Source organism: Poecilia reticulata, chromosome 13 (assembly GCF_904066995.2).
Source record: "Poecilia reticulata chromosome 13, P_reticulata-male-v2, whole genome shotgun sequence".
NCBI lineage: Eukaryota > Metazoa > Chordata > Actinopteri > Cyprinodontiformes > Poeciliidae > Poecilia > Poecilia reticulata.
The window spans coordinates 5,060,582-5,078,542 of record NC_088842.1 but is presented as its reverse complement, the minus strand read 5'-3'; the positions used below and the strand labels follow the sequence as shown (position 1 = coordinate 5,078,542).

Below are 17,961 nucleotides of genomic sequence, written 5' to 3'. Positions count from 1 at the left end.
GCGCTAAACATTTTCAAAGTTAGCTAAAAAAATCAATTAGCTCCACTTTTAGCAGATTAGTAGAAGTTTGCTCACCACTGACAACTTCTCTTACATACTTTTTAAATACAGTGGTGGGAAGTAACAAAGTACAAGTACTTCGTTACTGTACTTAAGTACAATTTTCGTGTATCTGTACTTTACTTAAGTAGATTTAATAATGGATACTTTCTACTTTTACTCCACTACATTTACAGTAAGTACCTGTACTTTCTACTTCACTGCATTTCTACAAAACTATCGCGTTACTCGTTACATCCAAGTCGCTTTGTGCTTTTTTTCCCTTAAAATGTGAAGTTCAGGGACTTAAGGTGGCGCCGTAAAATTCAAGCAGTAAAGTGACTTGCCGACCCGAGTCGGTGTCTGTTATCACCATCGCCTCCCCTTTACTCGCATGCGGAGCTCCAAGAAATGCGCAGTGGTTTCCTCTGAGCGGGAGAAGGTGTCTGTCTAATCATCAGTTATATAATAGTGTTGCATAAATCATAAGATTGGCGACATGTAAATTCAGCAGCGCTTCGCTTTCACAGACGGTGGGGACTTCGTCCCACTTATACTTACTTGGAAGGAAAGCTTTAAGAAAGGTGAGCTCTGTGGACCTGATGCTAGCAAAGCTAGTTGTACAGAGACACATGTTGCATCTGCGATGAAAAAAAGTTGGAAAAATGTGGATCTTTCAGATCAATTTGAGAAGCAATGTTTATAGGTAAAACTTAACTTTTTTGTGTCACAAAGCATGGGGTGCTGGTCTTGACTTGGTCTTGGGTAGGTGGTCTTGACTACAGCAGATGTTTTGTTCTAATAGACACCAAAGCTCTGTTGTGAACAGTTTAGCTGAAAATAATTTTACCCAGATGAATCACTGGCACACATTGTGAACATGCTTTGAACTTTTACACATTTAATCACATCGATTTTATGTGATAAGCAAACACAAAGTAGTACATAATTAAAAAGTAAAGGAAAATGATATATGTCACACTAAGTGACATATATCATTTTCCTTTACTCATTTCCCCTTAATTGTACCCATTGAAAACAACCACCTTCACAAGGTAACAAACAGTAAATAAAGTCATGCTGTTATGTGAAGGCCTGAAGTGTTTGATACAGAACACCAGCGAACAAACAGCCCCATGAAGACCAAGGAACAGGTCAAAGCTGTGGAGACATTTGAAGCTCTGTTAGATTATAAAATAATAGCTCAAGCTTTGACCACAGTAGCTAATGTTTAATCCATAATCTCAACATGGAAACTGAATGCACAACCTGAAATTAACCCAGACAAGCCAGATTAGGAAAGTATTGATCATAAATAAGCTCATGGGAACTCTGGAGGAGCTGCAGCTCAAATCGAACAATCTGTCAACTGGACAGTTAGAAGAGCCTCACCGCACAAATCTGTGTGATTTATATGAAAGTGTTAGTTGAAAGGAAGCGTTTGCATTTTGCCACGCCACAACCCCTTGTAGCAGATATGGCCAACACTCTGAAGAAGATGTTCTACTCACATGAAACAATCCTGGAAAAAACTTGTTAGAGGCTTTAGAACACTTGAGACGACGAGACATAGAAAGACTTCAAAAGACTTCAAAAGACTTCCAGCTGTAATTGCAATGAAAAGTAGAACAAAGTCTTGTTCCAGGCTTTTGAATGCAAAAGCTGGTAACAGTTTTCCGACTTTCATTCATAAAACATTGACAACCATGTATCTTCCTCCCTCTGTATAATTCTGTATTACTTTGTGTTGGTCTCTTGTATGAAATTATTCGAAATACATTGAAGTTTGTGGTTGTAATGTGAAAAAACTACAATTGGTTTCGTTTTTTTTTTTTTGCAAGGCACTTTTGTGTTTTATTGTAGTCTTAAAAGGTCTAGAAAACGTGTGTCAAATTCAGGATTGGGGGCTAAAATCTGTCCCTCTGTAGCTTTTTATGTGGCCCTCTAGACTCCAAATTACATCAATAAGTCCCTCCAGTTTTTTTACAAATATGCAAAATTAACCAAAATCAACAGATTTTTTAAGTGCTTTATAAATAAAATTAACATTGACATTTGTTTTTCTAATTTTTACTCGAAATGTTTCTCAGAATTGGCCAAAAATATTAAGTTTTGCCTCAGCCTTTCTTGATGTCAAGTTACAGTCTGTGACCAATACGGTGATTAATAAAATGTCATCATACATTAGTGCAAATATCATAAAAGTCATTACAAATATTTCTAATTTAGTACCATGAAATTTGTGATTTTGATTACAAAACCCACAAAAACAATCACAAAATCCTGGATGGACTGACCAGTGTGAAAATATGTTCAATAATATTTAATTAGAAGACACAATTACTGAATACTGAAACAGACAGATATTTATTGATATGTTAACAGTTTATTGGGTTTTATCAATACATTCTGGCACAACCGCCCCTTTAAGAACATTCAGACTTTTGATATGGCCCAAAATGAAAATAAGTTTCACGCCCCTCAGACATCTCCCATTTTTTTGCATTAGACAGCAGTGACTGATCAATATGGAATGTATAAAAAATTCTGCATCTGGCTTAGGTTTCTAGAAAGGCTTAGCACTTCTGCAGATGTGTCTCTGGAGACAATGAGGGTGAGTCGGGATGTTGGAAACAGGTTCTCACCCTAAAGAATCACTGGCATACATTAATGTGAGCACAAAGGACCTGAGTCTGCAGACGGCTGTGGATGACATGTGTTTTCATTGAGAGTTTCTGGCCTCTTTCCATCACAATGAAAGGGGAAGGTGTTTTACCACAATGAGGAAGCCCACACCCCAAGGTGATTTACGGGACCTCACACTGCCTCCAACAGAAAGAGGCAATCTAAATAGCAAGGGCCAGCTTTTTGCGTAATTGTTTGACAACATCAAAAGTTAAAAACAAAAAACAAATACATCTTCTATTTCTGTAATTTCACAACATCCAGCAATTCGAGCTGCCAATAGAAGGCCTAATTTAATTTAAACCCTTAAAAGTGGAAAATACAGATAAATTCAAATATGACTGAACAGAACCTGGTGTGTTTTTTTTATTGCATGAGCCATATACATTCCTTATTTTCTGCAACTGTAGATAGAAGTGTATTTGTGTCATTAGCCTAATTCCTCATATCTCTATTATTAACCAACAGATTCAGCTATTCTAAGTCATATGACATTTTTTTATAACACTCAAATATAATTTCTGTCTTTTAAAGTGTCCCTGTTTTTCCACTCACAGCTTCAGTCCTTTTATTTTAAAAAAAAGGATCAAAACATAATTTCTGCCTTAATGCCCTCACGTTCATTTTAAGAACCATAAATTTGTCCACTGCACGGTGCCAAGAGTTCACCTTTAATCTGGCCATTTAATCCCATCTGTGCATGAAAATGAAGGCAATCGACCCGGCCTGGTCAGTGAATTGGAAATGAGACTAATGCGCCTAAATACATTTGGCCTGCATCTGATTGGCCGATGTGCTCTCCTGCCACAGGCTCCATTTGTAGGTAATCCTGCTGGTAATCCTGACAGTTGATAGTTAAATCATTTAGGTCTCCTCAATTTTACTTGGTGTGTGTCCTTCATAGTTAAAGGTTTTACATCTATAAAATTATTCTTCTCTCCTGCATTACTTTTTGTTGTCTTCTTGCTAATCGGGCATTAATTTTTATCAGAGATGCACTGATCCAATATTGGGGGGAAAAAAGGGCAGATCCAGTCAGTCTCATTCTATGATTTTTGCAACGTCATTTTATTAAAGATAATAAAGCGACATTGAGCTTTATTATTTATTTTACATCATATTTGGAGTTCATAATTGCAGTTTCTGAACCATTTGAAAGAAGGGAAGTTGCAGTTTTTTATGTTCAGCCTGTTTTTGTCGGCTTCAGTTTCTTTATTTTACATTGGCTGTTCTCCTGTTTGAACTGACTGAGCTAAAGTTGTTTTTACATGTTTGACCAAGCTTGTGAAGATGTTGGTGTATTTAAATGTGCTGTTCTGGTGTGGAATTCAGCATATTTAGGTTTGTGTTTAAAATAAAAAAAGCGAAAGGTTTTAAGTCAATTCTGCATTGTTTTTCTGTCTGGCACTGTTTGGGGTCTGTCTCAGCAAATACTAAACCTCTTGCATTTGTATCAGAAGTGAAAAAAGTGGATTAGTGCATCCGTATTCAATCTAAAACTAAAAGTATACGGCTTAGGTTTGGGGGAAAAAGCTTGTAATTGTTTTATACCACTCATTTGGGACTAATCCAGCCCACAGCGAATGTTATCACGCTGACCTAAAGTTTGCACTACATTAAAAGGGTTTTTATTGGTCCCCCTTCATACCAACTCTGAGCCAGCTCATAATTGTTTCCCGATATCAAAGAGCTCTAGCAGAACTTCCCATTCATAATAAATGAGAGTGACCCATGTGAAGCGCGGGGGATTAGCGAGCCCTGCTCTCATTTTTACACTTAAACTTTGCTAGCTGTCTCTTGGCAGGCAGGTGGGGAGGCACACGGGGGGCGGAGGGGAGAGACAGCTCTTTGGTTCTTCTGCCTCAACATGAAAGGCCGAGTATTACTTCAGAGAGCACATCAGCGCCCGTATCCTCCCTCTCCTCTGACAGCTACCATTGCGCATGTGACACATCACAAAGGCACGGCAACTTCAGAGAAGCGGCTCTATTTGTCAGGCTACGGAGATAAGGATATAGGGAGGAAGAGAGGGAAGCGAAGGTTACCGCGCTGTCATTTCGGATTGGCTCCAGAATAGACGGGGTCCAGACTGCTGCAAGCCGGAACAGAAGGAGGGATGTGCAAAGAAGGAGTGGAAGAAAATCAAGATTTATTGTAAGAGACTGGGAACTGTCAAAGACATCGCTTAGTGTCAGGTCATGCGTCTTTTTTTTGGCGGGGGGTTGGGATAAAAGAGAGAACATTGGTAATACCACTTCTGAACTGCATAGACCCTTTAGAAAGGCTTTATATCACTTTTTTTGTTTTATGATATGTGTTTAGCAGACCTGAGTGAAGTTGGCCCTCCCACCTTCTTCAAATTAATATAAATTGTTGTTAAACATTAGTGCTGGTTTGCGCAGCAAAAATGTATGTTTCCGTTTAATCATTTTCAAGATAAAAAAAAATTAACAGAGCAATTTTTTTTTTCTCTGGTAAGGAGGACTAGCGGAGACAGCTGCCACCTCACATTAACAAAATCAAGCTAAATTGATATAAATTAATTTCTTTATGTTTGTCATTTTAAACATAGTGTTTCAAGACGTCATCAAAGGTCAACCAGCACATTTACAAAATCGAACGGGATATGGTGTTAATCAGCTGTGCAATATTTGTGCTGCTTTGTGCAGCAAAAACTTACACTTGTGTTGCTTTTATTTTAAAGATAATAGATGGTTCCGGTGGTCATCAAAGGTCAACGGGTCCACATCTATAAAAGTTACAAAATCCCTCTTCCACCTACATTAACATAACCAAATAAAATTTAAATAAATTACCGTAACTGTCATATAATAGTTTATGCAGCTAAAAAATTTCTGGTACAGCTGATTGACACCAAATTTGTTTATTTTTGTAAATGTGTGGTTTGGGGGGCTGGTTGACCTTTGATGACCTCTGGAAATGTTTAAAACAATAGCAGCATGAACAAAAATGTTTGCTGCACTAACCAGCCCAAACCTTTGATGGCCTTTGAAAACATTTGTTTATATCTTTAAAAGAATAGCAGCACAAACAAAAATATTTTGCAACACAAATGTTTGACACCATTTTGTTAGTGATTTAAAGGTGAGGGGGCTAACTTCACTTCACTCAGCTCTTTATCTTGACATTTTTACCAGTTCACCTGCGAAATGGCTCCAATACCCTCTGATTGAAAAGAAAGTGTGAAAGTTTGTGTTTGGAGGCGTTGTCCTCCCGAGAAGGCAAACCTCCGCCCAGTTTTCTTCTAGTTTTGCTCATTTGCAGTTTAATCCTGTCACCTGTGAACAAACCTCTTCTGTTCACATCCTCACCGGAATATTTCCCTGGCACGTTTCCAGGGCTAACTTTGTTTGTATCCATTACAGATCTCTGACCTCATTCTGCTTTGATTCCTGCAGGCTAAACAGCCTAATTCTCCCCTCTGCGGAATCCTGTGCAGTCATGTTGCCGCTGTGGTCTAAGAAGCAGCTCACATTTTGTGTCTTAGTCACTGTTCCAACTGCAGCATATTCAGGAAAACATAACCATGTTATAGTTTACTGTGTCTCTCTGTCAGACTGAGCTTTAACAGGCGATTCAACTGATCCTGTCAAAACATTTAATATGGACCTCAAACTAATATTTAGTTTGACTGCCTTCAACTTTGATTCTAGCACACATTTGCTGTAGCATTGTGTTGATACCACAGCAAATGTCACAAGATTTATTTCTGTCCAGTTTTGCATTCATTTTTCATCAAGATCTGGTATTGATGATGGGAGAGTCCCAAAGACGCTCATAGGCATTAAGCACCCATCTCTCTGGAAGAGGGTAAGTCTGGACCACATGACCTTCTTATGTCACTTCAGTGTCTAATCTTCATGCTCCTTTTGAAAATGTTATTCCTTTTTCAAAGTTAGCCTCAATGATTAGTTTTCTTATGGCTTCCCAGCTGATTAGTCCCTTGACTGATCCCTCCAGTGTGGAAATGTTCATACTTTGACTATTAAACATCGCCATGAGTTCTTCTGTTGTTTTTATTCAGTTTGATGTCACCATAAGTGATCGCAGATCATAGTCGTTCGGGTATGAACAGACTAGAAATGCAGCACTGGTGTTACATATTTCGTAAAATATTGTCTTCGCATTATTGGGTTTTCCTGTTATGAAGTCTGGTGACGAGGCAATTGTCTTTTTAGCGCTGACAGGTTTATCATGAATGAGATTGAGAGCTCTGTTCTCCCATCATCCTTTGCTATCATCGCTAGGCCCTTACGTGTGGCCTTGAGTCTCTCCCTGCTGAAAACCAATTTCCCTGACAGCGTCACTCTTATTTATATCGCCCCAAAGACGGAGCGCCAGCTCTGTGATACATCTTCATGTCTTCATGTTACACATTTCATCTGCTTGGTCTTTGTGTTGAGAAAGAAAAAAAAATGATTGAGGAAGTAAAAGATTCCTGCACTTTTAGCCGGATGCGGTCTTACACATCATCTCCGTGTAGCTACAGGGTTCAAATCCCACAGCAACAACAGAGAGAGAGCCCAAGATTTGCCTTGAGGAGAGATTCACTGGAGATACAATTAGATGTAACCACGGCCTACATAATGCTTCCTTCCAGCTTTAGCTTCGCAGAGGTCAGTGGAGGATTCTTTTTCCACTTTCCAATTTCTTTTCATCTCACTAATCTGCCCTACTTGACTGTAGCCATACTCAAAGGAGCGGCTCTGTTGGCCATTCTTGTCAGGTCGGGAAGTGGAGCGATGTGGTGAAGAGCCACTGGAGCAGAGGGTAAGACTTGAGCCGCTCCAAATTACAATGACTGTGTGCCGAGAATTCAATTAGAATATTCTGACTCACACCTCCAGTGTTCTCACGGTAATAAGGAGGACTAGCGGATACAGTTTGGCTAAGTGCTAATAATAAGCTTCTCTCACCCTGTCAAACACACTCAGCTTCATAGTGAAAGAGCTCGTGTTTTTCTATCTAAATGAATTTTAACGTTTTCTGTTTAACATCGGAGGAACTGTCTATTTATTTAAATTAAGATTTATTTCATATTTTCATTTAACTATCTATGATAAAAGATTTTATGTACCATTAGAATCACTAAACCAAATAATAAAAGTATGCAGGTCTGTGTCTAAAGTTTTATGTTTGCTAATCTACTATTTTTTCTAAATAATCTACCATTCTCAACTGTTTTTCCCCTCATAAAGCCATTTTATCTTTTTATATATTTGTTTTTTGCTTAAAAGGGGGAAAAATGTAAGCAAATTTTATTATTTGCAAGTTTACAAATGGATAAATGGCATATTGACAAAGTGAAATGTGATGAGACTGAACTTGGAATGAACAAAATAAATGTTAGTTTAGTCAGAGTGGAACTCTAAAGCAAAAATATCTTTCTGTTATATGGTTCAAATCATATTGCGATAATAATAATTATTAGTATTTAGTAATTGCATGTGTTGCTTTGGAATTTTTTTGTTGTTAAAACCTGAATGAGACATTTACATTTTGAGCACCAATAAATGTGAGCTAATCTTTCAAATATGGGAAAAAAACAAAACTGCGCCAGGTAGATTATCTAATTAAGAGAACATTCATCAGCTTTTGGTTGTTTTTTGCTCCCTTACATAGATCTCACCTGCACTGTGCTACTGCTGTTCTTAAAAAATGTCCAGACCAGAAATGTCCTTACCTTCCTTCTAACTTTAGGCACATCTGTCCACTTAGGCCTTTGAAATTGGCTCAGAAACTGCTTACACAGCTTTTTTGAAGGAGAATTGACATCAGTTTTGTTAGAAACAGACAAAAATATATGATGACATAGGGTCTCATTTAATAAAATCAAACCACTGTAAAAAAAAAAAGAAAAATCATTATCACACCAAGAGCTTATTTTTCTTTATACCTGCGAAGTCTTCTAAATTCAACATATTTTCTCACTTTTGTTTTTTCCAACTGGTAATTTACATCCGCTCCCTTACACAGATGCCTTAGCCTTCAGATCATTTAGTTATCTTTATGAGCAAACACAAAAATCCCCTGTAAGCTCACTAACAAGCCCTCCCTGTTCAAATGACTATAATAACTGTCAGCCAAAACTGATGGCTTGATGATCTGTGAAACCATTGCTTGTTTTATTGCTGATAATATGATTCATGCACAGACATGTTTTATGTAAAGTTCTGCCTGAGCCAGAGTTAGGTCTGTTTGTCTAAGTTTCTGTGCTGGAAAGAGGGGAGTGGAGGCTCTACTTTACTTTTCCTCTGCTCAGGATCTTCAAAGAGATTAGTCACTAATGTTGACTTTGAAGTGCCACTCGACTGCAGTTTTGATATTGTATTGCTTTATAGTTCACTGAAATGTTCATAACAGAAATATTCTAAGTGCTCAGTTAGTTTCCATGGTAACGGCAAGTGCCTTTGCCCATCAGCAGGAAGGAAGCTGGAATCAAACACAACAACTTTCCAGTCGAAGACCCCAACTCTATTAAGTGAGCCATGGCCCAGGTGGAACTTTAGGTTATTTTGTTTCTATGGGATATTAATTCACATTTTATATGGATTTCTGATTCAATAAACAAAATATCTACAATTATCTACAGAAAAATGGTCTAACTCTGGTGGATCTGTGGGTCTGCTGAGTTTACACTGCTACAATGTTCCTAAGATCGGTTGAAAATCACATAAATAATGATGAGCATTGTTCCATGACATGCTGAATGAGCAGGAGCTTTTTAAAGAGACAGAAGTCCAATTTCAAGATGTCAAATTGCCAAGTCAAATTTCTTTTAAGTTATTTTTGATATATACAGCATCTTTTTAACAACTGAAGGTAGCTTGTGTTATAAAATGGCACTATGTGCCCAGAAAATACATAAATACCAGCCCTTTAAGAGATATAAAATTTGTGCTGTTAAGAAAGGACAAACAAGACAAATCCTAGTAATTGTTGGCTTTCTCTAAATATCGTCAATTATTACCCTATAGCTTTTATGCCTATGTATTTTTTGTATATCTTTAAAATTATAATTTGAATATGGTAGAGACTAGAAATATTGTTTATTGTTCATAAGTGGGGGAAATCAAGTTCAATGGCAGATTCACATAAACAAAGTGAATACTTAGAACTATCCAAACAATTCAACTAATAATAATAATAATAATAATAATAATAATAATAATAATAATAACAGAAATTATTATCCTTACTACCAATATTATTTCCAAAATATATATTTAAGTTTTTCTTCGTTTTCTAAGTTACCAAAAACTATGCAAATGGCAAATCTATATTCTGTAAAATATTCCTTGCATTTTATATTTCTTTCAGTAATAATAATTTGCAAAATCTATTCCCTAAAGGAGAATCACAGTCTCAGAGACTTTTTTTTCTGCTCCTTAGTTTGTTGGAAGTCTGAATATGTGCAGCGTGTTGTTGATTAAAACAACCACAGCATCTGGTTTGAACACAAACACGCAAAGAAAGTTGCACAATTTTCCACAGTGACAATTCACTGTTCAGAACTTTGTTGTTCAACTAGTTTGATTTAAATGATCACTTAAAAGTTTTTTTATTCACTCAAGTTGCATTGGTCAGCTTGTGTGTTGCTTAATAACTGACCAAAACCTGATGATTGGCTGCCGGCATGTAAATACAGTTTCTAATGAAGAAGCACTTCAAATGGATGAAGACTTCATTTAGTCTTCATCCTAAATGCCTGCAGATTTCTGCAGAAATATCAAATTCTTGTGGCTTTCTGCAGAAAAAGTGTATATTTTGTATCTTTCCATATGGCGCATAACCTCCCTCCAGGACTGTTTGAACAGAAGCAACTAATAAACCTTCTATTGTCTGCCAGAGTGCAGAACACTGATGCTAACCTCCTGAATGTCTGCTGCTGCAAGGATTCCAACATCTGACTGCAGTTTGATGTTCCTGCCAGGATGTTACGGGATAGGATGGTTATTTTAATCAGCCTCCACAGGCCATGTCGAGCCTGACGCTAAACAGATGCTAATGTGAGGCCCATTAAAAGACACAGGGAGAGGGGGATTCAGCATGCGCAAGCAGGCAGAACAGCAACAGCCTGTTTATCGCTCCAAACTTCAGGCATCCTGTGAAGCGCCCCGGCTTTCTATATTCTTTCTACCCCTCCCCCTCCCTCACTCCCTCAACCCAAAACACTCCGTTTTTACTGCCGCCGCGCGATTCTACTGGGTGCTCCCTGAAGAGTTTGTTGAACTGTCTTTAACTTTATTGTTAATCATGAAAGCTAAGCGGAAAAGGTTATTGTGGTGAAACAAATTCTCACACCGATGTTTATGTTTTGTAGCTCATTGCTTTGCATTTTGCCGTGTTTGGGCCCCCCTGGCGCGCTCTGCTCTGCCAACCCCATTTTTATGAATACCTACTTGGGATGTTCAAGTAGGCATGTGAACTTTATAAAGTGGTATTTAACAGAAACAAGGTCATGAAGAACAATAGAAAACAAGAGTAAAATAAAAAAAAAGTCTAATGAAATAGTTTTGAGCTGTTGTGTTTTTTAAGGTTTTATTGCCTCTGGTGGCCTTTATTTGAGAGTGGTTAGACAGGAAAGTAGGTAATGACACGGGGGGAAGACTTGCAGCAAAGGTAATCAGGCCAGGACTTGAACCTGTGATGTCTGAATCAAGGACTAAAGTCTCCATATGTGTGTTGTGCTTGCCCACTGTGCCACCACAGCACTTTGAGCTGCTTTTTAAAAATTCTGAAGAACCCTTTCTTATTAATTTGGGTTTGCTTTTGCTTTTGCTGTCACTGTCCATCCCCTTATTATCACAGTGTAGTCAGGGAAGACTGTGGTCATATTTTCTTTAATTCAGTGGCCTAAGTGCCAGTATTGTTTAAGCTATAGAAACACAGGTGAAAAATATTGTACTGTTTTAGATTGGACCATCATTATTGTCTTAGTTTTGTTGGAATTTGGGTGGAAATAAATGCTGAAGAAATACAGCATTTATTAATTAATGCTGATGAAACTTGAACAATTCATCTTAGGCATGTTCACCTAAATATCATTTGCATGTTAAAGGAAAGGAATCGAAAGTCAGTACAAAAATAGATTAAAAAAACATAATGGACTTGGAGCTGAATCTTGTGGGACTTGCAGCAAGATTATTTATATAAAAGTTTACTTTTTTGAAAAGCTTTTTCACCTGAGACTTTGTTTGTTCTGAGTTTGAATTGTATATATTTTGTGGATTGTGGGCTCTGACTGATGCTTTTTTTGGGGCTCTCATGTATAGCTGAAGAGGCAGGCTAATTGTCCACCGTGGACAGGAACTGTCAGGTTGTTCGACAGCTACTGAAGTTTCTGTCATAGATGCTCTAAAAATATGACAAGACTCCACTTAGTGCTTGCTGAGTTGTGTCAGGGTCCAAATGTGACGGGCTTTTGCTTGACAGTTATTTATCGGATTTACTCCTTTTTTTTGACAGTCAGTGCTTAAGTTTTTGATGTCATATTCATGGCAGTTATTTATTAACCTTATTCATAACCGATATAGTAATTTGTTTGATGCTTACAAGATTGAGTCATGACAGCAGACATTGAGCATGTACCTTCAGTGGAGTTGTGGCTTTTTCTCCATTAAATATCCAACGTTTTCCTTTAAAAAGACACAATATGTCTAGTAGCCTAGTTATAAACGGTTTAAGTAGTTTGAGTAATATATAGTTTTTTTATTTTCTGCAGGCAACAGTACACTGGGAGCTGATGTAGCACGACATTGACTGATAATCCCTGTACAATACAATATTATAACAGAAATATCATACAGTTATAAAAAGTAGAAAATCTAACTCAAGACTTGGAAATAGGAGGAACAGGAAGGTTGGTTACTGAAACCCATATGCAGAACATTAACCCATTACTATAAAGTAACTGGATTATTCCAATTAAATCAGAATTAAAGATGAAAAACTATTATAGTCATAGATCTGTTTGTTACCATTTAATGATACAGTGATGTCTAGCGCCGACCGTTCACCATCAGAGTCTTCACCATCAGAGTCTTCATTGTTTCCTTAACTATATGGCTAAAGAAATGAAGTTTCATTAGAACCAACTCCCTCTTCTTCATCACTCCATCTGGCTTCTTCCTTCCAAACCATAGATAAATTGCTTAAATCCTCACTGAAATTGCTTTCAACGTCCTCCGCTTCTGGATACTCAGCCTTAGTTGTTTACGTTTTGACTTACCCTCATTACATCACAAGATGGCGCTGGCGTTTGACTATATTACTGCAGACAAAAACTGACACTGCATTTATAGTAGTGTCTGAGAAATATTTATTAAAAGTGTTTGTGTACACACAACATAAGCAGTAGTAGTTAATCTTTTTAAATCATGTCAGGGATATTTTAAGCGCCTAGCATTTAAGTCAACTGAGTCAAGAACATAGATTGTTTAACCAGATGTATATTTGTGTACCGTTTTAGTAGTTTATTTGTGTATTTATTTAATTGCAGTAACTCTTAGCTTGTGTAAACATCTTGTAACAGACTGGCAATACCTTCAAATGGTAACTGGTTGTATTAAAATTAAAACGAGTTGGAGGGAAAAACTTATGCTGAGTTTAAAGCCTCTAAATGGAACTTCAACAATCTGCTCTCTGTACAAGGTGACTCACGTGGAAATATCAACAAAAAAAGAGAAAAAAAAATCAGTTCCCATCTTGTATATTCCTGAGAGAAAAATGGTTAAATCCCAAATTGCAACACTTTCCTGAGGTTATAAAATGTGTTTCTGTCCACTGGGAAAATGACTTGTTGTGTGTTTCTTCTGAGCAGGCAGCATCTTTTTCAGGGGAAATGTTTTGTTTCATGCCATCCTGCTCAGTGGGATGGAAATGAAAGCCATGAAATAGACTTAGCAAGAGGGAAAAAGGGGAATGTGGGCCCGCTTTGCCTTACCCCTACTTGGCTGTCACCCCATCACCTCTGGACCAGGGGGTGAATGGGGGGCTTGGGAGGAGGAGGTATTGTGAGACCGCCAGTATGTCTGAAAAGAAGCCCAGTGTGTTTTCTACAGGAACCCCACGTTTGCTACATACACAGACACATCATAGGAAAAGACGGAACATCCCAAAACTCTCTCTGAATATTAAAAAGAGACTTATCACAGATAAATAGGCCGGGAAGATGAGAGACAGTCGCTCCATTGAGCAGCAGAATGGTGAAGTTCAGCATCTTCGGTGTGTGTATGGTCCCCCAATCCCCATTAGCATCCCAGTGGATTCAGAAGGATGGTGAAACCGACAGGGGTTTATGTACTTAGCAGATCTCAATAGCAGTGTGAAGAGCTACTAGTGGGAGACGTAGCAACATTTGCAGTTTGTTTTGATTATTTTTGAAAAGGTCTGGTTTAAAAGTTCTTAATTTTCTTTGTTTTTTGAAAGAATATCTGAAATGGAACTAGGACGATGGATAACTGTGGAATCTACTCTGTGCTTCTTTGCTTCTGCTAATAGTTGCTGAACTGGAAAAAAATCAGCAATTTGTTTTTGTTTCACAGCTCTGAGTCTGTGCATTGAACACATACCGTCATGCAAGTTGTGTGTTTTCTGGTAGTGGTGTTTGCGGGGCTCGTCATGCTTGGAGTTCCTAAACACCATAAAGGTTTCCGCAGGCACCCCAGCCTCACCGGCTTACTGAAGTCTCAGTGGTGTAAGCGGCTTCGCAGTCAACTTCACCAAAGCCATCAGACCTTGAGGCGTTCCCATAAATGCAGCCAGGTCTTCCTCAGTAAGTATTAAAGTGCTGCGTTACTGTACCATCTTGGAAACTGAGAAAACACTCGGAGCACTTTGCAGCAGGTTTCCTTTCATCCCCTCTTAAGTTCTTGGAAGTTGTTTTGTGCTTAAACTCCTCGGAGGGGGGGCGTGAAAAGCTTGTTTCCGCTTGGTCGGATGTCATTTCTCTCGCAACTGTTGCTGTGTTCAAGGTCGCAGCGGGAAGAGCAGGACAGAGACTTCATTGTTTGCACAACTTCAAATTTATACAGTGCGCAACGGAATCTGAGGGATTCTGACGTAGCATGAAAACTTTAACTTTAAGGATAGGGGCACGGTCACACTCAGAGTTCAAGGCTACGGAACGTCGCTTTTAAAATGTGACATTGATTGGAATGCAACAGTAAATCAGGGGTATGGAGTTTGATTTGAGTATTTTCTAAATCTGTAACTATGGAAAGAATATTGAATAGACAAACATTTGATTTGTATTTCTAGACTTTTGTTTTCGGGCTGCACAGTGGAGCAGTTGGTAGAGCTATTGCCTTGCAGCAAGAAGGTTCTGGGTTCGATTCCCGGCCCCGGTCTTTCTGCATGGAGTTTGCATGTTCTCCCTGTGCGTGTATGGGTTTTCTCCGGTTTCCTCCCACAGTCCAAAAACATGACTGTCAAGTTAATTGGCCTCTCCAAATTGCCCCTAGGTGAGAGTGTGTGTGTGCATGGTTGTTTGTCCTGTGTGTCTCTGTGTTGCCCTGTGACAGACTGGTGGCCTGTCCAGGGTGACCCCCGCCTCTCGCCCGGTACGATAGCTGGAGATAGGCACCAGCAACCCTCCCGACCCCACTGAGGGACAAGGGTGTAAGAAAATGGATGGATGGATGGACTTTTGTCTTTCCTAGTCGTCAAAAAGTTCTATCATCTATCCATCTGTTTTATTTTCTATTCATTTATTCTTCCTTTGTGAAGAAATGTCTGTTATTATTTCAAATGAATGACTGTATTTATCAGTGGTGGGACACGATTAAAATTTTAAATCAGATTAATAGGGTTTGCAATTAACTAGTCAAAATTAATTAATTTAATTGAAAACCATATTGTCAAAATCTCAAAAACCTTGATTGCCCCCACATTAATAAATAGACATTAGAGCCCAGCTGTGACAAAAATATTTCATTTTAATCTTAGTTAAATAATCATATTTAAATTGAAAACTATATAATGACAAAATAAATATTTTCAATTCAAAAACCTTGTTTTTACTCCTACATTATTGAATAATAATAATTATTATTCGAATAGGAGCAACAGTATTGTTTGTTTCCAATCTGTTTAAGTTTTGCAAAACTTTTTTAGAAATATGGACAGTGGACGCTAATTTAGGCTTGAACAGCTTCGCTGACAAGCTAACAAGTTTTAGCACCACTGGAATACAACAATAGTCTTTTTAAGTGTCACTTCAAAATGTTTTTGAAGCTAAATGTAACCCCTAATTTGCCAAATTTTGTCCATTGATTTATTTGCAGATATATCGTGTGTGTCAGATTTGCGGATGTACCAGAAACACGCAATAAAGGTTCCGGTTCAAAATTTTTGTATGTTAAAAGAAAAAAAAAGATTAATTGTGTTAACATTTTTAACACATTAAATCTATGTAATTAAGTAACTGACTGAAACTGACCCACCCTAGTATGTATATGATAACATTGTGGAAATGTGATTGAATGTGAGTCTGGAAGCTCTAAAAAATAGGACATGAAGAAGCCAAGACCGAATTCCTGTTTGTGTCTGTTTTGGTCTCTTCCTGGATATATTTGCATGTATCTGTTTATTACAGCTAATGCGAGTACAGAAATACAAACAGTCCTATGCGTTTCATTTGTGCACTTTACTCCATGAAATGCTGCATCACACATTTAAAATGCTTTCATTTAGCAATCAGAGCTGCACTTCTACATACCCTCCAAGGTTGATGGATCTAAAAGTGGACTTTGCTGATAATTGCTTCAATTTTACCACTCTCAGCTATGGGCTTGAGGAAACGCAACTGTTCATTTGGTGGTATTGAGCTGAGGAGCCACTTTGCAGATCCAGGGCTATAAAAGCTTTCAGGAAAATCAGGTACATGAGGAACCGAGTGAGAATGGAGTGTGTAGGACTGCAATGTAATTCGCACACGGAGGAATGGGAAATAAAAACATGCTCCGAGTTGAAGGAAATGCTTCTGTATGTGCTTTGTGTGAGTCATTATGCTTTCTCCTTTTTTTCTCAGTCTTCTGCAAGTTAAATTTTTTATTAAAGTAGGAGTTGTATTCCTCTTTTCTGCTAATACTTTAGTTTTAATTCAAACACCTTGAAATTTTATTTAATATTTGCATTTGCCACTGTTTATATGACACTGAAAAAGATGGATATGCTTTGCACTAAATAAAACGAGCAAAAGTTCTAAAGCCATCTGATGACGAGTAGCGGGGAATACATTATGCATTATCTTGATGTATTATTAACTCCATCTGAATTTGCGATTTAAAATTCACATTTAAAGACTCAAAGTTTAAGCCTTAATGACGTTTATTTTGCAGAAATAAATGTTCTTTTTCACTCATGTAGAGGACACTCTTGGCTTCTGTAGCCTTATTGGAAATTGGAGGTTTGCTCTTTGTGAATACATTCGCTGAGTACATAAAAATGTTGAACATGCTTTGTGCCTCATTACTGGATTTGAAAATCGGTTATGGAAATCTGCTAAACGTGACAGAGCAACACAAAGTGGAGTATGAATGTGAAAATGATTCGTAGTTTAAAAAACCTTTTTTATGAATAACAACCTGAAAATGTATGCATGGTTATTCAGCTCATTTTAATCAGACTCCCTCAAATAAAACTCTACATTACACTGGAGAAACCATGCTGGTGCAGCATTATGCTACGGGGATGCTTTGATACCATTGATAGGCAGATTGTGGGAAGTAAATACAAGACAAGAAATTTCAGGAAGAACACCTGTTAGAAGCTGCAAAACACTTGAAACTGGAGCAGAGAGTCCCTTTCTAACAAGACAAGGGCTAAAAACATTCAACCAGAGCTAGAATTTAACAGTTTACTGTTTCCTAGTGAAGGAATGGCCCAGTCAAAGATCAGATCTAAATTAGTGTGTGGTGTTGATTCTGCTGCTCTGGTTGAGCACACGGCTCAGCTGCTCGCTTGCTTGTGCTGAATATTAGTTCCACTGGTTTTGTGTTGAGTTCAATTTGGGTTTGAATAAATAAACACATGAATAAATGAATAAATAAAAACGTTTTGGAGCTAAAAGTGGATTTGTTCTTGAATTAGTTTGGCCAGCAACCACTGGAGGGAGCTATTTGAAAACAAATGCTTAGTGGAGCAGAGAGAACAGCTTTCAGCTGAACCCCGTTTGGAAGATTTTCTGTTCATTTTTAGTCATTCTTGCTTTGA

At 37.9% G+C, this 17,961-nt stretch overlaps 1 protein-coding gene across 7 annotated transcripts in view; it reads left to right on the top strand.

Annotated features, from left to right (window-relative positions):
* Window positions 1-17,961, top strand: part of robo1 (roundabout, axon guidance receptor, homolog 1 (Drosophila)) — a 367,726-nt gene that overhangs the window by 121,750 nt on the left and 228,015 nt on the right. For 3 of the 7 annotated variants that reach the window (XM_081615059.1, XM_081615058.1, XM_081615057.1), the window contains exon 1: window positions 14,308-14,521. The exons of the other annotated variants lie outside the window; for them this stretch is intronic. In XM_081615059.1, the coding sequence (XP_081471185.1) occupies window positions 14,323-14,521 (199 nt within the window). In that variant the 5' untranslated portion in view covers window positions 14,308-14,322. Of the gene's footprint in view, window positions 1-14,307; window positions 14,522-17,961 lie in introns of those variants that run through there. 7 annotated transcript variants of the gene reach the window in all.